This window comes from Metarhizium robertsii (assembly GCF_000187425.2).
Source record: "Metarhizium robertsii ARSEF 23 chromosome Unknown MAA_Scf_2, whole genome shotgun sequence".
NCBI classification, from domain to species: domain Eukaryota; kingdom Fungi; phylum Ascomycota; class Sordariomycetes; order Hypocreales; family Clavicipitaceae; genus Metarhizium; species Metarhizium robertsii.
In genome coordinates this window covers 2,609,799-2,633,109 of record NW_011942160.1, presented here as the reverse complement: position 1 = coordinate 2,633,109, position 23,311 = coordinate 2,609,799, and the positions used below count along the sequence as shown (strand labels likewise).

The window sequence follows — 23,311 nt, the reverse complement described above, 5'->3', positions numbered from 1 at the left end:
GGTCAGTATCAGCCTAGATTGTTCGCATCGTAATAGAGAATATAGGCTGTTTAACCATGGCGCAGGGCAAAGACTTGTTGCACAATATCTCATGCCGACCAATCACTACATGCGGCACACGACGATTTCTGCAATATTATACATTTGGCGGCTGACGGTGTTGGACGCGCCCTCGATGAGAGGTAACTCTCTTAAGTCGGACGCTCTGCCGTCTGCAAGGCATCTGCCACCACCTGCCTCCTTTGCGTAAAGCAGCGGATTGGCATTATGGATCCTCTCACCATCATTGGGGCCGTCGCGGCATGCTCAGATATCATCAAGATCATAGTCAGAATTACTTCGAATCTTTCCCAGGTCCGGTCCCGCTGGTCCGAGGGTGGTCGGCCGGTGCAACTTTTGGCACAAAAACTGTCAACCATCCGCGCGGCCCTTACTGAAATTGAGACATGGGCAGAGTTCAGTCTCAGATCAAATCCAAGAGGGGAATCGCTTAGCCAATGGTTCAAGATAGCCATAGACGGCTGCCAGGCCGTTATGCAGGCCCTTGATCAAGACATCCTCGCGCTCGTTGGGGATTCGGTCGGATCACGGCTACGGCAATTCTTTCTCGACACCAACTCGTCGTTGAAAGAACACGACGCTCGTCTCTAGTCCCAGATTTCTGCACTTCAGCTTCTCCTTACAGCTGCTTACTGGTCAGCGGTTATGCATTCGCTTCGCTTGGGCCAATTTTGCTTACTCTTTGTAGCCAGAACCTATCCGAACAGAACGACCTGCTGAGGAAACACAAGTCTACGCAGCTGCTACAACGGGTTCAAGAGGATATAACCACAATCAGAGAGCAGTCAACAGTTAGAGAGACTGCGTCTGAGCAGCCCAATCCCCACTCGCAGGACGATGCCCAGAATATCGAAATTCCGAGCCATGAAGGAATTTCCGACCAAATTCCTTCAATAAGTAACCTTCCAGTGCTTAACTATCCCGCTGAAGAATGGCAAAGGCCGTTGCCTTTTCAAAGACCGGAGTATGCTGATTCCTCCATCCCCTCTGAGAAAACGTCACAGACTTTGTCTATCTTCTCGAAAAGACCCAGATCCGCTTCCACTGGAACCTCGGATGGCTCAGGCGGGCAGCACACATCTTGGCTTGTCCGACGGCTGAGCCGGACTGCTAGGCCAAAGTCGACAGGGCGCATCTCTCGAGAGCAGCTATTATCACCCATATCTCGGAAGAGGATCAAAGCCCCTGGCGATTTGGCACCGACCGAGATATATCTTCAATCACACAACAACACACCACCGCCAAGGACAATAGTCGCCGCCCAGAGAGGTGATGTCGCCGAAATGACTTCGCTCATCCGGCGACGAGCAAATGTTGAGCAAATACACCCTAAGACGGGAAGGACCCCGCTGGCTGTAGCGGCGCATTGCGGTCACGAGGGCATGGTTGAGTTGCTTTTGGCCGAAGGTTGCAATCTCGGAACAAAGGACAGGAGTCAACTCGAACCATTGCATCTCGCCGCCGCGAATGGCCACTGCCAGGTAATCGATATCCTACTTGACAGAGAAGCAGATGTCAATGTTCGTGGTCCTGAGGATAAGACTCCGCTTCGAGTTGCTTGCGACCACGGCCAGATGAATGCGATTAAAACACTGGTGCGGCGCCAGGCACTGGTGGACGCGAGAGATAGAAAAAAACGCACCTCGCTACACATGGTGTCTGATAGCGGAGATAATGATGTAGTCAGACTGCTCCTGCAGTCCGGTGCCAACAAAGACGCCAAGGACTCCCAGATGAGATCGCCACTACATTGCGCTTGCGCTGCAGGCCGCCTCGATGTTGTCAGGACACTCCTCGAGGCAAAGGCCAACATTGAGGCCCAAGACGATGCCAAGATGACTCCTTTAGGCATTGCATCCAAATTGGGACTTAGGTCTGTCGCCGAGATACTCATTCAGAATAAAGCCTTGACCAATATAAAGAGCCAAGGCGACATGACACCACTCCACTGGGCGAGTTTCCAGGGCCATGACGAAGTCGTAGAACTCCTTCTTAAGCAGAAAAGGGCTGAGACCGAGGCACGGAACGAGAATAACAGAACAGCACTACACTTGGCTGCAATGACGAGGAGTTTTGGCGTGATTGAGAAGCTGCTCAGAGCCGGTGCCAACATGGAGGCGGAGTGTAGTCAGAAGTACCGGCCGCTTCACTATGCCTGCAAAGACGTCGAATATAGCGAGGCCTCATTGCTGTTAAACTTTGGGGCTGATTTCAACGCAAAAACCAGTACAGGGGAAACACCTCTACACCTCGCTACCAAGGCAGGGTCAAAAGCCACCGTATGCAAACTTATTGAGAGGGGAGCGTCGGTAGATTGCCAGGACGGCCAAGGAACGCGCCCGCTACTTACTGCATGTTCCCAAGGCAGCATGATGATTGTTCAGAAGCTTCTTGACAGCGGCGCGAGGCTCAATGCCCCGCTTGGCCCCGGACTTCGAAGCGACTCCCCAGTGTGTAGGGCCGCAAGTGGAGGCTTCGTGCCCATAATCCAAGAGCTCATAAACCGCGGTGCCAGCGCGAGGGAAATAGACTCGGGAGGATGGCAGCCATTGAGACATGCTGCGTTTATGGGACACGTCTCTGCGGTTGGTTGTCTCCTGGGCAATGGGGCCAGGGCAAATGATCTCGGCCCCTTGGAGATCCTGTCGTTTGCATCAACGGCAACTTTGGACCAGATGACTCGTATTTTAGAAATTCTGGAAACCGGCCTACGCAGCGAGCAAGCGGAGCACCAACGTGTCGCATATCTCGAGGCGTCGGCCACCCCTGCCAACCCCGGGGACCCGTTGGAGTTGCATAGTAATCCCAGTTCGACGCCCGAGTTGGTTCGAAATGGATCTTATATGGGGTACCGAAGGCTGTTCGATGAAGAATCAGAAGGCGTAGCACACGGGATCGTATCGCTGGCTAACAATCTACAAACTCAGCATCGATACCGGGAGACTCGTCCACCAGATGGCGTGTTGCAGTCAGACTCTGAATATAGTCGCTCCTACCGACCCGAAGATATCCCAAGGTCTCTAAGCGAGCTGCCTTGATAGAATTCACAGCATTATTTATGTGGTATACCGAGGTATTTTGCGAAAGCTGGGTCTGCTTCTTTCTATTTTGTAGCTGGAAAAGCCAAACACAAAAGAGGGTAAAATTGAGAGAGTAAGGAGGAGGTTATAGACATATCAGCCCCAAGGCCAAACGTTAAGGAGGTACATGAAAGTAGGGTTTCATTATTCTAGGAAGGTCTCGTGTCTCTTGAGACTTGTAAGTACATGGTATAGGACGGTTATAAAGAGCGAGTCGACCCAGTGGGAATACAATCCTTGGTGCTTGTACGGAGTATGTACATACAACATTCAACGTTGTCAGTATGTACATAGCTGAACACATGCCCGCCCACTCACCTACGCGCCTGCACTCGCATATTTTGGCAGTTGGGTGCGGTTGGATCTCTTGGTATCAAGTGATTGATTGCGCGACAACTGACAGCTCACTCAACTGGCCCTCCCACGCGACATCCGGACGGTTCATTGGGTGGCCAGTACGGAGTAGTAATAGAGGCAGTGGAACGATGATTGGGTCTCAGTAAGGAGGACGGAGAAGCAACACGCCACGAACCTTCCTCGCCCCCTCTTGTCTGGGAGGAGGAGTAGATCATATGTCTCGGGTCGTCGGTACCTCGGCCGTGTGTCATTGTTGCCCACTCGCGGCAGTACCTAGGTACCGACCTGCTCTGTAGGGAGTACGGAGTACATGTGCATAGAGCCAGCACAGTTGAGTCCACTCAGCATTGATGGCGCCAGGCTTGCGGCTGTTGCCGGGGCCCCATCGACTAAAACATCAATTTGATTGAAGATTGAAACATCAATGCCGTCTCCGGTTTGGACCTTCAAGATGCTCGCACGTCAATGACGAACGCGTGCCTGTCGGTTGGTTGTTGTGCGTCAAAGCAATGGTTCAGGACTTTGTTGCTGATGCACTCGAGTCTTTGGTATGCACACACCACCAAGCGACCCGCCGGCATCTACTCCGTACTGTTCAATGTTGCCCGGATGTGTCAAGTCCCCAACGCCATGTGGCGGATTCACGGGGCTCCTTTATTAGACTCTGCAGCTGCATGCCTGGATGCAGGGGCAACGATTGACGCCTGGATTTGATCTTGAGCAGCATGGCCTCGAGTGCTCGAGCGGGCGGCTCGGCTGGGGTGGCTGGGGTCTGTGGTCCATGTCAGATCTAGTATCACGGCTTGCCTTGAGTCTACGGAGTATGTATGTACATGTATGTCGACTCACCAGCCCACCACATGCACCTTGGTTCGTCCATGCCCGGACTCTGTTCAGCCAGCTGCAACGATAGTTACATTGTACGCAGCCTTTGGCGCCGTTGTTCGTCCAGTCTGCAGTGCATCGACCCTCCTGCATCTGCATCTGCCTGCCCCGTGCTGGTGTTGCGGCCAACATTGAACAAACACGCAAGCTTTGCAGTGGAGGCCCAATCGGGCATTTGAGGCGTCTTGGTCTGGTCTGGTTCCTCCTCCCTCCATGGTTTCCCAACCTTTCGTCACCACGTTCTACGCCCACGTCGTCTGCTCTTGTCTGGTGCCTTACATGCTGCATACTTTTTGCATTGACTGTGCCTCTTGCGCCTCGCCAGTCTCGTTGCGCCAGATCATGACACCACCCGGCTGCGAGCCCATCACTGCCTCCGTCTGCGCATCATCGTCATCGTCGAACCCCGCTCCATCATGCCCGAGTCTGGCTGGCTGCAATGGACCATCATCCTCGTCCTGACCGCCCTTTTCCTGTCACTCGTCGTCGTTGCCCAGGTTGTCGCCACCTACTGGGCAGCCTACCTTGCCGCGCCCCAGGAAATCGTCACCTTTATTGACACGGTCGATTTTTCCATACAAGAAAACGAGAGCTATGACCGGGACGTGGCCAAGGTCCAGCGACTCGAGGACAAGATTCGCCTCGGCCAGCTGCTCCGCGAGATACAAAAGGGCGGCGACGACTTGCGCGAGCAGCTCAACAGCCTGGTGGTTTCCGATGGCGCGACAACCCTCAGGACGAGCACGAGGCTGCTCTGGGGCGCAAAGCGAGCTCAGCTCGAGGACAGGGTGCGCCGCCTGGATCTGTTGAGGATGCGCTTTCTCGTCGTCTACATGGGCATCATGACATCTGTGGTCGACCGGAACCCTCCCCCTCCACCCCCGCTGCCTCGGGACCCCGAGAAGATCATGTCCTTTTCGAGCCCCACGAAGCCCTCGCTAAAGAAGTCACTTACTGAGACCGTGGTGAAGCGCCCGCCTTTGAGACGTCTCACCACCCAGGCTATCGGCCACCAGGAAAATGTCATTACACCACATAGGAAGGGGTGGGCAGGTGTCGTCGAAGAGCTCCAGACCTCACCGCGGATGCAGCAACGACATGCTTCGATAGAGCTCGCCATGGCACAACCGACCCCGTAGCGGACAGACCGACCATTTGGTGCCTTGTTTTTTTTTTCCCTTTGTTATCGCGGTATTGATGCCTTGGTGCCCTATGCAGCAGTGTCACGCATATGGGCTGCCATGCAGGGCTACCAAGTCATACAACGAAACCAGAGATGAAAGTATTCGCTACAAGCAGTCCTACGGCGGCAAGGATAAAACAGCATTGTCAGGCACTTTGGGCAGCACACATACAGACAGATCCATCCACGACTATTACGACATATCACGGACAAGCAAAAGAGACATGTTCATGAAACAGTATTGTATGAAGAAACTGGCGTTGCATCACCATATCACCACGGGTGTGCTGCTGTTCTTTTTTTGTTTTTTGGCCTACTATTATACGGAGTACTTGCGGCTCTTAAATCCTGGTTCTTGTGGTGTGGAGTTTTGTGGCTCGCTGCCCTGTTCTCTTTTTTTTTTCCTTTTCTGGCCCATTAGGTCATTTAGATAGGATACCCCCAGTTTCACTTCTCCGACACGCCATTGTTGGCATTTTATTAATTTTCTCTTGCGCACTTTTCACCTCGTCACTACTGCTCGCGACTTTTCGTCTCTTCCCAGTTGTCATTCCACACGCCTCGCCAACCCGCTACGCTTCTCTTCTAATACACACAACGGCCGGTGCATGACATTGTGCACGGGGATGGTCACTGGTTTGATAAAAGCAGTTTTATCGGTTAATGGGTCATCACGTCGTCTGGACCGGTGCCGTTTCTCTCCCCGACTTTTTTTTTGAATAGTTAGAGACGGGTAGATTGACGAGAATTGAGTTGGTCTTTATATTGACTTACCGTCGAGCGCCACGAGAAATCGACTTACACAGTTGTATGCGGCAACCTGTGACGTGAATGTTAGCCGGCGGGCTGCTGTCCCCAAAAATAGGGAGTTCATGTAAAGAAAACCCTCGAGCTTACTGTTCCCGTAATCTCGACAACTTCCCTGTCACTAAATAGTGCCTTCAACATGCCAAACGTCTCGTCCCTGACGTGCACGTTCCGGGTCATCTCGTCCGTGTACACCAAGACAGCCCACTGCCGCTCGGTCAAGACGTCCGGCCGCGATAGTCGCCCCAGCGGCCCCTCGGTCTTGACCGCGTCGAGGGCCTCCTTGCTGACGCCGGCCTCCGCGGCCAGCGGGGCGTGGTGCTTCCACTCGTACCACGCGCCGTTGCACACTGCCACGCGGGAGATGGCGAGTTCGCGGAGGTCGTCGCCCAGCGAGGTCTGCGTGCGGACCGCGCCCAGGAAGGAGTTCCAGCCGTCGGCGAGGGGGGGCGAGTGCAGGAGGGCCAGGTCGAGCGGTTGAAGGGGCCGCGGCGCGCGCCGGGCTTGGATGCGCTGCACGATTTGCGTCTCCTCGGCCGTGGAGGGCTGAGGCGGGTCGGGCACGTAGGGGATTCTCATGGTGGTTTGTTCCGGGCAGATGAGACTTTTGGGCAGTGGATGGATTTCTCGACAGAGGGGCGGGTGTGGGCGTGAGTTGAGGGCATGAGATGGAAGGGCTGGTGGCTATTCGGTGGTTAATGAAGGTTGCAGCGGAGCGTCGATGGTTTTCGTTTCCGGCAACGGGAACGGGAATGGCCCGTCGGATGCGAGGGCGCAGGAGCCGGTCTAGGAGCCGGAAACACAGCGGGGTCGGAAGCGTCCATGTCGTGGCCCGCAGAGCCGTGCTGTCGGCCTGTCGCCGAGTGCTCAAACTAGCGGAGAAGTAGCGGAGACGTCTGGTGCCGCTGGACATAATACCTCATCACCAGCGGGCAACATTATGATGTACGGTCTCCGGAATAATTTCGCTTTATCATGTCGTTTCCCCCATCCGTCATCTGTGCTGCACGAGGCGACACTTAAGCGCGCTTGCTTGTGGCCATGTGGTCGGGACCGGTGCCAATCCACTTGATCTGGTTGACGTTGGTGAAAGCCCGCCAAACAGGAAGGCGCCGAATTACTAGCAAAACATAATCACTAACCAGTGCTAAATCGTTTAAATTTAACTTATTTTACTTTGACATAACTTATTTGGGCTAATATAATGTTTTTTGTACGTTTATAAATCCAAGATCTTTGATTGTCTTATATAAATACTCGTCAAGGGCTAGCCTCATCAAGACCATCGTGAATGTCCAGATGTCAGCACAATCGCGACGCAATGTACAATAGGGTTTGGTACGAATGAAACAAGTCGGTCACAACTTCGCTCAATTAACCACACACTACAAACACAGCCACGTCCACAGCCAAGGTCAGTAGCCCAGACCATCACGGAAATCAATAGCCAAGTTGTAGCTCTCCAAGGCTAAAAATCTAGATTCAATGTTTAAGCCACATTCAACTTTTTAAGCCCCGTACCTTCAGCTCCCTAGCGGGCAGCTGCTGGTGCTTCAACAGCTCAGGCGAGCTACGCGTGGACTCTAGTCACGTGACCACCCAGCTCCTTCACCCCATTAACGCGACGCCAACTGCTTTTCTCGCGCGTCAGCCAGCCAGGCAATCATACTCCCGCCTCCGTCCGGCACATTTCCCTTGTCGGACTTCTTTCTATTCTTTTTCTTTTCCCTTTCGTCAGTCCGTCTTGCAGCCCGCTCGGTTGGCCATCAATCACCATGGCGGATATCAAGATTGACGGCAAGCTCTTCCAAGAGCGCATCTCACATTTTGCGACCGCCTGGAAAAATGACCTGAGAGCCAAGGACGGCCTCTTTGGTGGAGCTGCCTCCATTCTCATCATGATGGGCAAGATGGAGGAGATTCCCGAATTCCATAAGAATAACGCCATGCATGTAAGTTGGGCCCTGGGTCCCATTGCGCAGCACGCGCGCACATTGTGGTTGAATCCGTGATGCTGACGAGATTCCTCTTTTTTTTTCCTGCGCTCCAGTTTTGGTTGCTTGGCTACGAGTTCCCCACGACCTTGATGCTGCTCACTGTGGACACGCTGTACATCCTTACGACGGCTAAGAAAGGTACGCGTGGTCGCGTTGCAAATCACACTCGAGTTGTCCACATCTGACATTTATTAGCCAAACATTTGGATCAGCTAAAAGGCGGTCGATTCCCCATCGAGGTGCTTGTTCGCGGCAAGAACGCCGAGGAAAACGAGAAGTTATTTGTCACCATTGCAGAGAAGATCAAGGCGGCCGGAGTAAGACAGATTTTTGATTGACTCTCGTCTTGATCAATGTTAGCTAACGCGACTGTGATTCAAGGACAAGGTCGGTACCATCGCCAAAGACACGTCCAAGGGACCCTTCGTCGATGAGTGGAAAAAGGTCTTCTCGGAGCAGTGCAAGGACGTGGAGGAGGTCGATATTTCAGCTGCGCTGTCTACCCACGCCTTCTCCGTCAAGGACGAGAACGAGCTCCGCGCTATGCGAACCGCCTCCAAGGCTTGCGTTGCCTTGATGACGCCCTACTTCCTCGACGAAATGTCCAATATTCTCGACAGCGAAAAGAAGGTCACGCACGCTTCCTTGGCAGAGAAGGTTGATAGAAAGCTAGATGATGACAAATTCTGGAAGACGGTTGAGTTGCCCAACAAGGGCAAGCTACCCTCTGATTTCGACTCGGCCCAACTGGACTGGATCTTGGGGCCCGCTATTCAGAGTGGTGGCAAGTATGATCTTCGCTTTGCCGCCGAAGCCAACAATGACAATCTGCATGCTGGCATCATAATTGCTGGTTTGGGCCTCAGGTACAAGTCATACTGTTCGACGATTGCAAGGACTTACCTTGTTGATCCCAACAAGGCGCAGGAAAGCAATTACAAGCTTCTCCATATGGTTCACAATTCCATCATCAAGGACGTCAGAGACGGAATGTCAGCCAAGGACGTCTACAACAAGGCACTGAGCTTGCTCAAGATCAAAAAGCCAGAGATGGAGAAGCATTTTCTCAAGAATGTTGGCTGGGGTGTTGGACTGGAAAACCGAGACCCAACCCTCGTCCTCAACGCTAAGAACAACAGAATACTCAAGGACGGAATGACTCTCATCATCCATACTGGATTCCAGGACATTGATAACCCACAGCCCCAAGACAAGCATAGCAAGGTCTATTCCTTGGTATTGACTGATACTATCCGCGTCACTACCGGGGAGCCTGTGGTGTTCACTGCTGAATCTCCCACGAGTGCCGATGCCAATTCGTTCTTTTTCAAGGATGACGAAGAAGTCGAGCCCGCCCCTCGGAAGGAGAAGAAGGACCACAAGGTTGGTGCTGTTGCCACTAAAAACATCACCAGTACTAGACTACGGTCCGAGAGAACAACGCAGGTCGACGAAGATGCCGAAAACAAAAGAAAAGAGCACCAAAAGGAGCTGGCGGCCAAGAAGCAGAAGGAAGGTCTCGCCAGGTTTGCCGAGGCAACTGGCGACAAGAACGGAGCTGAAGTCAAAAAGTTTAAGCGATTTGAATCGTATAAACGAGACAATCAGTTCCCACTCAAAGTCAAGAACCTGGAAGTCGTAGTGGACTCGAGGAACAGCACTGTCATTCTTCCCATCATGGGCCGACCCGTGCCATTCCACATCAACACAATCAAGAACGCTAGCAAGAGCGACGAAAACGACTTTTCATTCCTACGAATCAACTTCCTGTCGCCTGGACAGGGCGTAGGTAGAAAGGATGACCAGCCCTTCGAGGACGCCTCCGCACACTTTGTGCGCAGTCTGACTTTCAGATCGTCTGACGGGGAGAGATATAGTGAGATAGCTACTCAGATCTCAAACATGAAGCGAGATGCGGTCAAGAAAGAGCAAGAAAAGAAGGATATGGAAGATGTGATTGAGCAAGACAAGCTGATTGAAATCAGAAGTAAGTGGATGCAATAGACCGGCTTGAATCTAGTTTCGCTGAGCATACTAACCGCTTTTTTTTTTTTCAGACCGAAGGCCTGCTGTATTAGATAATGTCTATATTCGTCCGGCCATGGAGGGCAAACGAGTGCCTGGGAAAGTCGAAATACACCAGAATGGTATTCGATACCAGTCACCGCTCAACGCTCAGCATCGCGTCGATGTTCTTTTCTCCAACGTCCGTCATTTATTTTTCCAACCTTGTGCACATGAGCTCATTGTCATCATCCACATTCACCTGAAAGACCCCATCATCGTCGGCAACAAGAAGAAGACCAAGGATGTTCAATTTTATCGTGAAGCCACTGATATTCAATTCGATGAAACTGGCAACAGAAAGCGAAAGTACCGCTATGGAGACGAAGATGAGTTCGAGGCTGAGCAAGAGGAAAGACGGCGTCGGGCCGATTTGGACAGACTCTTCCAAGGTTTTGCGCAGAAGATTGCAGAGGCTGGCCGTAACGAAAACATCGAAGTCGATATGCCAATTCGCGAACTCGGTTTCAATGGCGTGCCCTACCGAAGCAACGTCTTTATTCAGCCAACCACGGACTGTCTCATGCAGGTTGTTGAGCCTCCGTTCATGGTTGTCACCATTGAAGATGTTGAAATTGCCCATCTCGAGCGTGTGCAATTCGGCCTCAAGAACTTTGACATGGTTTTTGTATTCAAAGACTTTACCCGCGCACCATTCCACATCAATACTATCCCCGTAGAATTCCTCGACCAGGTCAAGGAATTCCTAGACTCATCAGACATTGCCTACAGCGAAGGTCCACTCAATCTGAACTGGCCCACGATCATGAAGACCGTTACTGCCGACACGCATCAGTTCTTTGCCGACGGCGGTTGGGGGTTCCTGCAAGAGAATTCGGACGATGAGCAGGAAGAGGAGTCTGAGGAGGAGTCAGCCTTTGAGATTGACGATGACGAGATGGATGAAGTATCCGAGTCTAGCGAGGAGGGGTCTGATTTTGGCAGTAACGCTAGTGACGACGATGATGACGACGACGCCGAACTGGATAGTGAGGAAGAGGGTGAGGACTGGGACGAGCTTGAGAAGAAGGCTAAGAAGAGAGACAGGGAGGGCGGTCTGGATGATGATGACCGGAGTGGGAAGAAGCAGAAGAGGAAGCGCTAGTTGGGCCATGTAGATCTGGGAGATTGTGATATTAATATTTTGTACAAGATATGTAGCAGGCTGGTAAATGGCAAAAGAATAATGGGTTTTACTTGCCTGACCAACTTGATATTCTGCCAAGTCGTCTTAAACCAGTAACAACTACTCCCCCGTCCATGAATGCCTCGCCGTCTCACTTGCGGTCTGCGTGGTGACACATGAAAGACACTTCTACTTCATGTGTTCGAGGTTCTAACTGCTTGGCTGCAGTGCACCTTTGGTAATGTCACTTGCACAACGCATTCGAGTGTCATTCTTAATCTATTGCATATCCCACATCACTAAAAGAAAACCCAGATCCCAAACGCCCTTGTTGCCTCGATAACTATCCGCCAAGGACTTTCAAAAAAATAAAAAAAATAAAAAACGAGGCAGTACCGCAAAGCACACCAGTCCTCCCACCTGCCCAACGTTCAGATAAGTTTTTTTTTGTGTTTCCCCTTGCGATGGGTTCGATAAGGAGAGTGAGTGCAGGGGAGCGTAACCAAAATCGGTGAATCAACTCATATCATGCTGCCCTAAGCTGACATGCCTGCTGCTTTGGTATAAAGCTATGCATACAATTGTTTGTTTTGGATGTGGTACAAGCAAAGCTTGGGGGGAAAGAAGACGGACCCCCTAGCCTGCTGGCACGTCGTCAACTCTTAATGCCATACTGGTGCGCCAGGGGGCCAGCTAGGACAGAAGAAAAGGACGCTTGTGCTGGAATAGGTGGTAGATGGGTGCACGCCATGGAGATCCGTCTAGGCATCGCCGGGGCGGATTTCACGGCCGCTGGCCATAGCTGTGCTGGGGCCGGAGGGCTTGGACGCCGGGACCTTGTTCCAGGTCAAGTGAGTGTGGTCGCCGAGTTTTCTGAAATGCACCTGGTTAGATTGTGATTCATAGAGGTAAGAAGAACGGGGCAGAGCAGTTCAAGTGAGGGCGTTGACTAACCTTGGCTTGAGGAGGTGTGTGGCCGTGAAGATGGCACCGAGGATAATGCACACTCCGCCGACGGTAATGTATGCGATTCCCAGGAAGTTGTTGCGGCCGCCCATGACGGTACGGGTGGTGAGGAGTATGGACTTGGTGCCCTTGTACTCGATCGTGGGGAAGTCTGCGAGTAATGTTAGCAGCAGGTAATGGCGCCGATTAACTCCGGCAGTAGATTGGGCATGGCATACGATCATCGACAGTGATTTGGTAGATACCGGATACCATTGTGTCCTGGTCATTCCGCATGGCCAATTTGCTAAAGGTAGGCAGACCGGCCGTGCGCATCCAGACCTGGAAAGCCTCCCAATTCTGCAAGTCTGGTGGTCGATACATGCCGTCAGTGGTGTAGCCATCGGGATAGGCTATGGCCCAATTGGGAGGGGGCACAATATCAGAGGCCTTGTACTTGGTTGGGCCGTAGAGATCCTTGTCGCTATCCCAAGCAATGCCTTTGTCCGTCATGTTATATGTGCGGGCCTTGCCGTCATTCGGAGGGTTTTGCCAAGCCGGCGAGGAGAAGCTATCGTTGAACATGGAGTTGGCAATGAGACCACAAGGGTAGTATGGCTTGCCCGTGTCATTTGGCTTGATTCCATATAACGGGGTACATTTTGATCCGGTGATGTCGCTGTACGAGCGTGCGTCGCCTTTGAGTTGCTGAAGATCGCAGGATTCGGCGTAGCGACGGTGATTTTGATAGAAGTTGGTGAGTTGATAGTAGAATAGGACAGGTGCGCCCATGTCTTCAGGAATGGTGAATTGGAGAACACACTGGTTGCCCTTGATCTCTCTACCATTATGAAGGGTGACGTTTACATCTTTCTTTCTCGCCCACTGCGCGCGAACGCTACTGTTGGCGTTCTTGAAAGCGGATTCCACAGCACTGCCAGGCATATCTGCAAAGGTGGTAAAATCGGGCGCATCGTTTATGCAGTGCGTGTAGTCGAGTTTAATCTCTCGTACCTGTTGGGGCCAAGGGAGTTAGACCATGATAAGAAAGCACAAGACGGTGAACAGGGCAAAGTACCAGCGAACTGGCGTAGAGAAGGAGGCCGCCGATAGGGGCAAAGATGATGCCTATAGTGAAAAACAATGGCAGCACCGTCTTAGGTGTCAAAATTGGTCTATCGCATCGTGGTCAGCCGTACACTCTTGATTCAGCAGGTAAGGCACCATGGAAGCGCATACTGCCATGCTTTCAAGCGCTGCTGTCGGAATGCGGTGTCTAGTGTCACGTCGTTAATTCCCCGTCCTCATAGACTGTATTTGCCATCGATGGCAGATCTCAGGCACGTGGTCAAACGCAGGACGGCGGCACTCACTGGGAGGTCTGCGACTCTTTGTCTTCTCCGGCTGCTTCGGGGCAGAGTCGTGGGAGTCTATCGAGTCTGTATGCTCGACGCCTCGCGGAGTGTCGGACATGGCGGGAAAAGTCGACTATAGAGACGCGCGATGCGAATATTCGTGGCCGACCTGGGTAAAAAAGATGGTTTGCCTGCTATGGCAGGATGATTGAATGTGACGTGAGATGCTGTTCCAAGGGGTTGTTGTCTCGACTTGGAGCACAGCGAGAGACTGTGGCTGGTGCAACGCCCACGCCAGAATGCGAGACGCGTGGCTGTGCGGCTGTGCAGTTTTGTGCATCGCTGAACAGGAGCCAAAAATACTCCGCACAGGGCCTTTAAGCCACACAGGCGCCACAGGGTAGCAGGCAAAGGACAGGTGCGAACATGGAAGCACCAATGCCAAACAGCTGTCAACTGTCAGCGTCACATCCGACTCCCGAGAACAGCCATTCACAGCATAAGAAAACTTGCTTGAAACATTATACAATATACTTGGCATTTGCTAGTACCGAGGCACTCGCATCCCGCATGCTTTTCTTCTGTTCCTTGGTGCCCCCCGATAAAGGATTGACGACATCTTTCATGTTTATATCGGATCTTGGCAGGGGCGACGCTGTAGTTCCTTCCCGACTGTGCTCAGGTTAGCCATGGGCTGTCATGCATCTGATATCTCATCTCTCACTTCTACTCTCCAAAGCGAAACACTCAAGTCTCGGCGACTAAAGTGGTCATAGTTGCCATATGGTGGGTAGTTTCTGACGTGTTACAATTGTGAGTCAACATCGAGTCCAGAGCCTTCCGAAAGTCACTGGTGCCCCAGATCGCCACAAGTTGCCATGTGCTTATGAGTGATTTCTGAAGTCCATCAGCAAAGACCATCCGATGAGAAAGAGAGCCCGAGAGCGAGAGCCGAGGCACTGGTCATCTATAGATCACACCGATCCTCCATGCATTCATATCTTCTCCATGCCAATCTCACCGATCGTGGCTTGCCACCCTGCCGATTTCTACTGGATTCTCATGAGGGAAAGCAGTCGTTCAGCATGGATCTGCATCCCTCTCTGGTCGTCCTCTCTCTCTGCTGGTGTCTCTGACGCAGCTGCTTTGCGACACTCCAGCTAACTTGGAGACGCCACTGGGCCCATTAAGTACTCAAGAACAAGAAGCGCTAAATGTGGACTGGGTTGGTCGTACTCTGGAGTCCGTACTTGGCCATGGATCCACGCTTCCCCAGAACTGGCAATGGTTGAATGTGACAGCGGGATGGTAGTCCATGCAGAACATGCTTTGTTGACCATTGCATTGGCAGGTCAAATGATGCGATTTGGCCCAACAGATTCTGATCTGGCCATTGGTGCTTTTGCCAAGGGCAGACATCTCCTCTGGTCGGACTTCGAGATACATACTCCGTACAGTATAAAGAGTTTCGAAAGCTCCCCACGAAATCTCCAAGCCCTGGCCGAACGGATTTGGTGGCTTTCCTACGGCTATCGACTTGTTCCTGGTACCTTCTTACCACTGCGAGGCGCAGCGCCTTCCGTTTGACGTCAAGGGATTTGTGCTCAATTCTGTGGCTCGCATCGTTGGAGCTCTTTTTGCCTTGCTTCCGTCTGCCCACAGCTTTTGCCGTTTGAGCCGACTTGGCCAATGAGTTTCCTTGTTCCGTAAGGGTCTCCCCCTATCGCTGATTCCGAATAGCGGAAACTCAGCGAGACGAGAGCACCATTAGGCCCAGTGACGGATTATCAGCTGCCCTGATCCGCGCCGTTCCAGAGCTCAACTCTTTCTCACGGGGTACCCCCTGTGCTCCGTGCTCTATGCCTTATGTTTATCCCGTCTCGAAATTCGGATCATTTCGCTGCCGTGCCCCCAGCAACAACGGGCATTGACGGCAGTCTCTGATTACTGAGTCTCACCACACCGACATACCTCTTGGTTAGCGGCGGAGCCGTCGTCACACGGGAGAGACCATTTGTTGAGTTCTCCCCAAAGGCCTTGGCGGGTGAGCTTGTTCAGCGCCTCTGTATTTGCAGTGTGCCCTGTTTGTTTCTCATCCACCTTGTCGTCACCCCCCTAGTGAGACAGTGAGGCGCAGCCTGCCCAGGCCAGCACAGACACGCTCGACACGCAGCTTTGTCGCTCAGTAATCCTACGTCTTGTCGCAGCAAGAACCTTGGCCAGCTGTACTCGGTACGGAGGACTCTGTACTGAAATGCACGTCGTCCGGTTTGTCGTGGCCATTGGTTCTTTATGTACAAGGCAGACCTAGTTGCTAGTGGTCGATCCGCCCGGACGAAATCCGAGCACACCAGACGGCGAAAGCAATTCCGCTTTATGAACAGGAACAATGCCAAGCGGCACATCCAAATTCTGGCAGCCTGTCATTACTGCATAGCTACTAGGCACCCATCCAGACATAAGAACAACATATTCCGGGCTGCTCGTGAACAAGAACTGTGGAATCGTTTGGCACCAAGCCTGTTTCAAGCGGAATCCACCACTCATTTCTCTTTTCTTGCAAGTTCCTATCCCTGGCGGTTTCGACGGCGCCAATCTTCATACCTGTTATCGACGGCTCATCTCGCTACCGCATGACCGGCTGTGTCACTACTCACCTAGGCACCCTGCCACTCTGTTCAAGGCCAGCGCCATCAAAGTCTATGTCTGTAGGGGTACGATTCTGCAAATGAATATTCACACTACTATTTGCAAGCAGACAATAGCTCCTTTCCAACAAACAGCCACTGAACTTCTTTCATTTTTGACTTTCACTCAGCACCTCAAAGACCGCAGATTCCCTTGTTTGTCATCAACACTGAACTTGTGACGCCCCGAACTGTTATAAATCGACCTCTTATGCCATCATAGTAGCCTCGGCCACCAAATCTCACCCGACCACATATGTCTTCCAGGAGCACAAATACATAAACACTTACCATGTCTGAACGACAAAATACTCTCCAAAGGATCAATACTGAGACTTCGTCCATCCCACAGATCGAAGTCATGTCTCCTCCGCGTGTTAAAAAGCCCAAGCGCATACCCAGAGACACAGGATTTCCGGAACCTTTTCATAGTGGTAAGTGGTGATTCCCAGCAAGATGAGACCTCGTGATCAATGTGCTAATTCTTGGCTACTTAGGCCCAAACACTACGCTGCCTCATCCCGATGCGGACCTCTCGCCAAACGCAATGCTTTCGTACGAAGACGTCTGCGAGGAGCGAATGATCAAGAGGCACAGGCTCTCTTTTTTGAAGAAGCACAAGCGAACGGTTTCTTATGGCGTCATTAATCCTCAATCTGAAGCCTTGAGCAGCATTGTGTCTCTTTCGATGCTAGACTTTGACGGAAAGAATAACAATCAATTGAGGAGCACGTCGACAACCAGTCTACGACTTTCAAAGGATGGAGGCGAGAGCATGCGCTCCAGTTCTAAGAAAGATGACGATACACCGCCGACCTCACCGGATGTGGCAGAACACCGCCGAAAGTCTGGACTATTCAGCCGATTCAAGCGATCTTGAAGCCTTGGTGGAAAGTCAACAAAGCGATACATTGTTAAGATTCGCGCCATGTATTTAGCGTTTTTACGAGGTTATGGCGGCCTGCCAATATGAATACTTTAGCGAGGGAGTTTTACTGGTACTTTTTTCAACATTTTTTTTTTGTGGCTGAGAAAGCGTGTGTTTGCTGGGCGTACACAAAACCGGGTGCCCGAGAGTCCGGCTAGGACAGAGGGATGAGAGATACATTGGATTATCAAGACGGGGGAGACACATTTCGGGACGGATCAGCTTTGGAAACGCAGAAAGCACCATTGCCACGACCACGTCATGATGAAATGCGCACGATGGGCTGTTTTAATTTCACCACTGTAACCACCTTTCCACGTGTCGAATCTATGACTATGCAGTGAGGAACTCTTGATGTCAAGGTTGGGCCGGGCCTAGCCTAGCTCCCCCGGTACGTCGTGTAGCTGTAGGGGCTCAACAACAGCGGCACATGGTAGTGCTGACCCTTCTGGACGCGAAACACGACGACGGCCTCGGGGAAGAAGGTCTTGCCCTCGCCGTAGTACCCCTCGATGTCGAAGCGCAGCGTCCAGGTCGACGACGCCTCCGCCTGGCCGAGGACGTCGTCGAGCGTGTAGACGGGGACCTCGCCCGAGGCGGTGGCCGAGCTGTACGGGAGCCAGACCTTGATGCGGCCGTCGTCGTCGGTGATGGACTCGAACTCCTTTGCGGGCTGCGAGCCGCGGGGGCCCTCGAGACGCACGCGGATCGACTTGGCGGGCCGGCCGGCCGCGGTGTCGAGGACGTGGCAGGTGATGGCGTCTTTGGCGGCCATTGTTGGCGGGCCCTGGGGGTTGACGATGAGGATGTGAGTGATGGTCACTTTGGGAGTGGTTGGGTGCGAGAGGAGGGGTCTGGTACTTTTTCTTGCGCCGAGTGAGTGCAAGTGCGGCCGATGGGCGTGTATCGCAGCACAGAGATGTCTATCTAGTGAAGAGGTTGAAGGGGTTCGCAATGAAACGAAACGAAACGAAACTCAAGGCAATAATCACCCCAAATGAAAAAAAGAGAGAGAGAGAGAGAGGCAGAGAGGGGGAGGAGAGGCAGGCGTCTGATGCAGGACGTTGTTCTGCCCCTCAAGTTCTTCGTCGTGTTACTAGGCTCCGCACTTGGTGACATTTGGACGCTGTACGGGCGGCCCCGCGTGGGAAGCGCAGATGCCCGCACAAATAGTTGGAGGGACTATCGTGAATGAAGATGGTGTGGGGCGGCAACTCTGCACGATTGACACGACAAATGCCAACATTGCCATGTCCCCTCCCTGCGTCTGATGTATTGTACGACTCACTGTTGGGGAATAGGTCATGATTGTTTTTCTCTTTTATAAATTGGGATGCTCGTGATGCTCTAAAGGAAAAAGCACTGTTATACGTTCACGTTTGACCCAATGCATTCTCGGTCGACAAAGCAGCCCATCTCTCCGCCTTTATGTATCACCATTCACTACCCAAGGCACAGATGATATCTGCCTCTCAATCATGCCCAGCGCATCCATCTCTTCATTTTCCCTCCTCAGCTCGCCCGCTCTGACTCTATACCTGTCATCCGCGAAAACGGCATCCACGGCATCTCTGATTTGGTCAGCGCTCGGCGTCTGTGTCTTCAAATTGTACGCAAAGCCAGCCCATTCCGCACGCATGGCCACCTCGGGCTTCTCCTCTGTTTCGCCAGCGAATATGGCCGGTACCCCGTTCATGACAGCATGCCCGAAAGCGCCGTACCCTGCGTTGGAGACGAACACATCGGCGTAGGGCAGAATAGCATCGTACGCCACGTAGTCGGCCACTCTCGCATTAGACGGGACATCAAACCCCTCGGGAAGTATGGCACCGGGAAGACCTAGCGCCGCAATGACGAGGGTATCGTCTCGGCCGGCGAGGGCGGCGAGTGTAGGCATAACGAGCTCGTTCCAATTCGTGCTGACCGTCCCCTGGGACACAAAGACGATCTTGGTTGTTCGGGGACCGGTGCTGGGCGCCGTATCGGTGACTTCAGACCACCAGGCGGGATGTTTCGTGTGAGCGTCTATGCCCCTTCGTGGCAGACACCCTGCGAAACGCACATGAGGCGGCAAATCCGATATTGGATACTCCAAACTCGGCGAGCACAGCATAAACGTAGCGTCGTATGCGTCAAAGCACGCATTCAACGGACTGCCTTCTGGCGTGACCGTACAGCCACACTGCGTCATGACCTCCTTCCACACGTCAACCATGGGCTTCATGGGGCCTTCGTTGACGAGCTTATTCAGCGCCTTGTTCCTCAGTCTCCCGGACTCCGAAGCGTCGGGCGGCAGGCCGAGCATGAATGGTGCCGTATCTTGGCTTTGTAGCATCAATGGCACGGGGCTGATGCCTACTGTTTTGGGCATTGTGTTGAATCCTGCCGGCAGAGGCCTGCCATATCGGTACGGCATCGTGCTCATGTTCAGGATGTCTTCTATAACGATAATCTCTCGGCCCGGTTCCCTTCTTCGCAAGAACTCCAGCGCGTCAGACACGGCATCGACCCTCAAGACGAGCCACTTGTAGAAAATGTGAATCAGCAGGTAGGCAAAGCGACCAACCCCAATGGGCATGCTCTGCAAGGCCGTCCCGGCTTGGGGATCGAGACCCGGAATTGGCCATTCTGCCGAGAGGAACTCAGCGCCAATGGAGAGTATTTTCTCGCGGTATCTGCTGGTGGACAGATACGCGACTGTGTGTCCGCGCTGGATGAGGTGCTTGGCGATGGCGAGGACCGGGTTGGTGTGGCCCTCTCCCGGGAAGGATGTGAATAGTAAGAGGGGCTTCTCAGAAGTAGAGCCCATGATGGATTTGTCGTGGTTGAGTTGGTGCGTTGTTGAAGACCTCGACCATCTCATAAGGGGGCGGCTTAAAGCCTATTTGAAGGGGTGTTGTGACGCCAGGCATCACGAGGCATCGTTACACATCCCAATATTATTAGTCAATGCGTCAATAGCATTACATGAGGACCTACCCACCTCACGGAACATGTCTATCTTGCCCACAGGGCGCTGGAGTAGCCGACTTCGGTATGTGACGGCTCATTTCATCATGAGTATACCTGTCTTTCCGCATAGGACAAATAATCGTGCCCGACGGACCTACGATATATTGCTGTGCCTACAGCATCCATCGCGGTAGATGCATCATGTCACCGAAGCATCCGAACAAAAGACCCATTAGAAGATGACTTGTCTTAGGTCTTTCAATGTATGGTTGCCAGTGGGACTCGCTGTTTCGGCGATTCTGTGAGCACCGAGCTGTCCCAGGGCCGGAGGTGGAATTGATCTGCAATGCAACGCTGTAAGCAAGTCGGGAACGCGGGTTTCTATACAGTTCCTTTGCCTTGCGCCTGTCGAGTTTCATGGTCTTTATCTGACCCAAGGACTTTCGGCAGGTTGTACTTTGCCGGGGCATACGAAATCTTCACAGATGAATAAATAAATTAGCACTTTGATACGGAGAAACTGAAATGTGCAGTAAACCACTCACGGGAATCTCGAGGCGATTTATATGAGAGTGAAACTGGAAGTGAATCCCACAGCTGTTTCACCACGCCATACAAAGAACGCCTCATCAGCACGGCCATCCCTTTGATATTAAATATCTATATCGTCTTGAAATGTGGCTGACCAGACCACTCTCTCAATTGCTTCCCATACAACTGCAGAAAAACAATCAAGAAGAGTGCCCCAAAGCAAATGGCCGCCTGGATACCGAAGCTCTTAATTGCGCCCATATCCTCCGCCCACCGAACCTGGAAGTAACTAATAATGAAACCGCCGGCCACACGCGAAAGGTTCAGCCAACCAGCCACTTCTCCGGAAGCAGTCGGATAGGCGTCGAGGTTATACGCGTTGACGCCTACAGTCGTGATCATGATGCCGAAGACGTATAAGCCCCAGCCGAGCGCGGCCAACATGTAGTGGTATGCGCGTTCGAGGGAGAACCCCAGCAAGATGAGGCCGCTGCATAGGAACGGAGTGGAAATCCCAACGACGGCCAGACGGGCTTCCGGTTCAAGGCGGCCGTTATTACGGCGCTGGTACCATTTGGCGACCAAGTCATGGAGCCAGTGGCCAGCTATCTCGCCTAGGATGGCGGCGACAATGGGTGTGAAGTAGAAGAAACCTGGGTCCGGGTCAGGCTAAGCGTGCGTGTGTGTGCATGGAAGATCTTTTGCGAAAAGGGGGCCCTTACCTATCTGCTTGGGACCAAATTTATACAACGGTGTCAAGAAAATCGCCAAGGTCGTGTTGATGCCCACCACCCATGCGAAAGCCAACAGGTAGTATGTGTTAGAAATCAACACTGGCAACTTGACCAGGACTATAAATGGACGCGACATAGCTTCGGTGAAGGTATTTCTCAAGTGTCGCGTGTGCCACTGCTCGACTCCAATGACCCTCAAGACTCGCGACCTGCGCTGAGGCTGCTCACTGGGGGGCAACTTGCGATCATAGTACGTCTCATCGAGAAGAGCAAAGATGGCAGCGACGCAAATACCCGTCATGATGGTGTAGAGACCAAATGCCCACTGCCATTTCTGCGTGTCGATGATGAATGCGGAGAAGAGGGGGCCGAAGTAGGGCGAGAGGACGATGAAGGAAGCCCAGATGTTGATTTTGCGAGCGTGCTCGTGGAAGAAGAACATGTCTTTGATGAACATGAGACCGCCCTTTGAGAATTCGAGGTATTAGCCGACGTTATTTATTTGTCTGATTTTTTGATTTTTTTTGGTCCACGCTGAAAGGTTGACAGGGCAGGAGGATCTCTTACTGCTTCGGCGACGGGGGAAAAGAAGCCGTTGAGGATACGCGCCGCCATGAAGGACTCAAACGTCTCGGCCGCAGTACACCAGAGGGCTGTGCCCAGTGCCAATATCATGAACCAGAACATGACGGGGAGTCTGCCAAAGTATGCGCCCAGACAGATGGCGACGATGCCACCGGCGCCAATCATGAAGACATTGCCGACTTGTGAGTGATTGACGACATCGGGATCCATGTGCCAGATTCTATTTCGCACATGACATCAGATCAACCATTATTATAATTATCTTCTTCTTTTTCTTCTATTTTTTAAAAAAATTCTTTTTTATCCATCAGAAGCAGCTTGTCTGCGCATCAACCGCGAACCAACATGTATAGGAATCGCACATACTCAGATTGCGGCAGTAGAGTAACTGCACCGGTGGCACTTCCATAGTCTGGCAAAAGGGACGTCGCTGCAATGATAAACAGGAACAGGTGTTTCTTCCCCCAGGTCCAATTCAACGGGTCATTCGGATCCTTGGATGGCTGGGGAATGAGTATCGTATTCCCGTCTGGCGTGGTCTGGATATTGCGGCTCACGAAGTGCGCGTCCACGAGGTAGCCATTATGGTCTTGGAGGGATTCGCCGTCTGAACTGATGGCCGTTTGGGCCTCGACCTTATTGGGAGTCATGTCCTTGGGAAGGGATTCCGGCTTTTCGGCCGACATGTCGACGTCACGATGGAGAGTGACGAGGGGACAGGATGTTTCGAGAGGGGACAAAAGCAAAGTTAACAAAGCAAAAAAAAAAAGGAGGTGTAAAAAGGACCAACGCGACGAACACGACCTACCTACCAAAGGTAGGTAAGTGGACAGCAGTTCTTCGTTGCTGGATAATGCCAACTGACTGCTCACACGGCAAGAGCCTGCCAACGCGGCTGCACTTTCCCCCCGATTTGGCGGCCCGGCAGCGTTCTCTACTTTAGCAGTGATGGCAGCTCCTGAGGCGGAAACAGCAGCATCAATTAGGAGAATTTGCATCTCGCATACACCTGTGACGCACTATGGCCGATTTCTG

General features: G+C 52.5%; 9 protein-coding genes across 9 annotated transcripts; 4 read left to right on the top strand and 5 right to left on the bottom strand.

Moving 5' to 3' along the window:
* Positions 1 to 267: 267 nt before the first annotated feature.
* On the top strand, positions 268 to 3,098 carry MAA_05642 (ankyrin repeat protein; the record flags this gene model as incomplete). Its single annotated transcript, XM_007823640.2, has 3 exons — positions 268 to 579; positions 652 to 695; positions 749 to 3,098. The coding sequence occupies 3 exons, from the start codon at positions 268 to 270 to the stop codon at positions 3,096 to 3,098; spliced, it is 2,706 nt and encodes a 901-aa protein (XP_007821831.2).
* Positions 3,099 to 4,798: 1,700 nt separating this feature from the next.
* MAA_05643 (uncharacterized protein) lies at positions 4,799 to 5,521 on the top strand (the record flags this gene model as incomplete). The annotated part of the gene is made up of 1 exon (XM_007823641.1): positions 4,799 to 5,521. One exon carries the CDS (start codon positions 4,799 to 4,801, stop codon positions 5,519 to 5,521), a length of 723 nt encoding a protein of 240 aa, XP_007821832.1.
* Positions 5,522 to 6,325: 804 nt separating this feature from the next.
* On the bottom strand, positions 6,326 to 6,951 carry MAA_05644 (carboxymuconolactone decarboxylase; the record flags this gene model as incomplete). The annotated part of the gene is made up of 2 exons (XM_007823642.2): positions 6,326 to 6,385; positions 6,463 to 6,951. The coding sequence occupies 2 exons, from the start codon at positions 6,949 to 6,951 to the stop codon at positions 6,326 to 6,328; spliced, it is 549 nt and encodes a 182-aa protein (XP_007821833.2).
* Positions 6,952 to 8,147: 1,196 nt separating this feature from the next.
* MAA_05645 (FACT complex protein) lies at positions 8,148 to 11,538 on the top strand (the record flags this gene model as incomplete). The annotated part of the gene is made up of 5 exons (XM_007823643.1): positions 8,148 to 8,324; positions 8,423 to 8,507; positions 8,565 to 8,686; positions 8,751 to 10,356; positions 10,427 to 11,538. The coding sequence occupies 5 exons, from the start codon at positions 8,148 to 8,150 to the stop codon at positions 11,536 to 11,538; spliced, it is 3,102 nt and encodes a 1,033-aa protein (XP_007821834.1).
* A 782-nt stretch (positions 11,539 to 12,320) lies between these two features.
* MAA_05646 (LEM3/CDC50 family protein) lies at positions 12,321 to 13,977 on the bottom strand (the record flags this gene model as incomplete). The annotated part of the gene is made up of 5 exons (XM_007823644.2): positions 12,321 to 12,432; positions 12,514 to 12,676; positions 12,744 to 13,451; positions 13,519 to 13,632; positions 13,878 to 13,977. The coding sequence occupies 5 exons, from the start codon at positions 13,975 to 13,977 to the stop codon at positions 12,321 to 12,323; spliced, it is 1,197 nt and encodes a 398-aa protein (XP_007821835.2).
* A 2,861-nt stretch (positions 13,978 to 16,838) lies between these two features.
* Positions 16,839 to 17,426, top strand: MAA_05647 (uncharacterized protein; the record flags this gene model as incomplete). Its single annotated transcript, XM_007823645.1, has 2 exons — positions 16,839 to 16,980; positions 17,044 to 17,426. 2 exons carry the CDS (start codon positions 16,839 to 16,841, stop codon positions 17,424 to 17,426), a joined length of 525 nt encoding a protein of 174 aa, XP_007821836.1.
* Positions 17,427 to 17,853: 427 nt separating this feature from the next.
* MAA_05648 (Hydroxyisourate hydrolase) lies at positions 17,854 to 18,249 on the bottom strand (the record flags this gene model as incomplete). The annotated part of the gene is made up of 1 exon (XM_007823646.1): positions 17,854 to 18,249. One exon carries the CDS (start codon positions 18,247 to 18,249, stop codon positions 17,854 to 17,856), a length of 396 nt encoding a protein of 131 aa, XP_007821837.1.
* A 651-nt stretch (positions 18,250 to 18,900) lies between these two features.
* Positions 18,901 to 20,283, bottom strand: MAA_05649 (UDP-glucuronosyl/UDP-glucosyltransferase; the record flags this gene model as incomplete). Its single annotated transcript, XM_007823647.1, has 1 exon — positions 18,901 to 20,283. One exon carries the CDS (start codon positions 20,281 to 20,283, stop codon positions 18,901 to 18,903), a length of 1,383 nt encoding a protein of 460 aa, XP_007821838.1.
* An 803-nt stretch (positions 20,284 to 21,086) lies between these two features.
* Positions 21,087 to 22,962, bottom strand: MAA_05650 (MFS transporter; the record flags this gene model as incomplete). The annotated part of the gene is made up of 4 exons (XM_007823648.1): positions 21,087 to 21,610; positions 21,680 to 22,157; positions 22,259 to 22,496; positions 22,643 to 22,962. The coding sequence occupies 4 exons, from the start codon at positions 22,960 to 22,962 to the stop codon at positions 21,087 to 21,089; spliced, it is 1,560 nt and encodes a 519-aa protein (XP_007821839.1).
* Between the last annotated feature and the right edge of the window lie 349 nt (positions 22,963 to 23,311).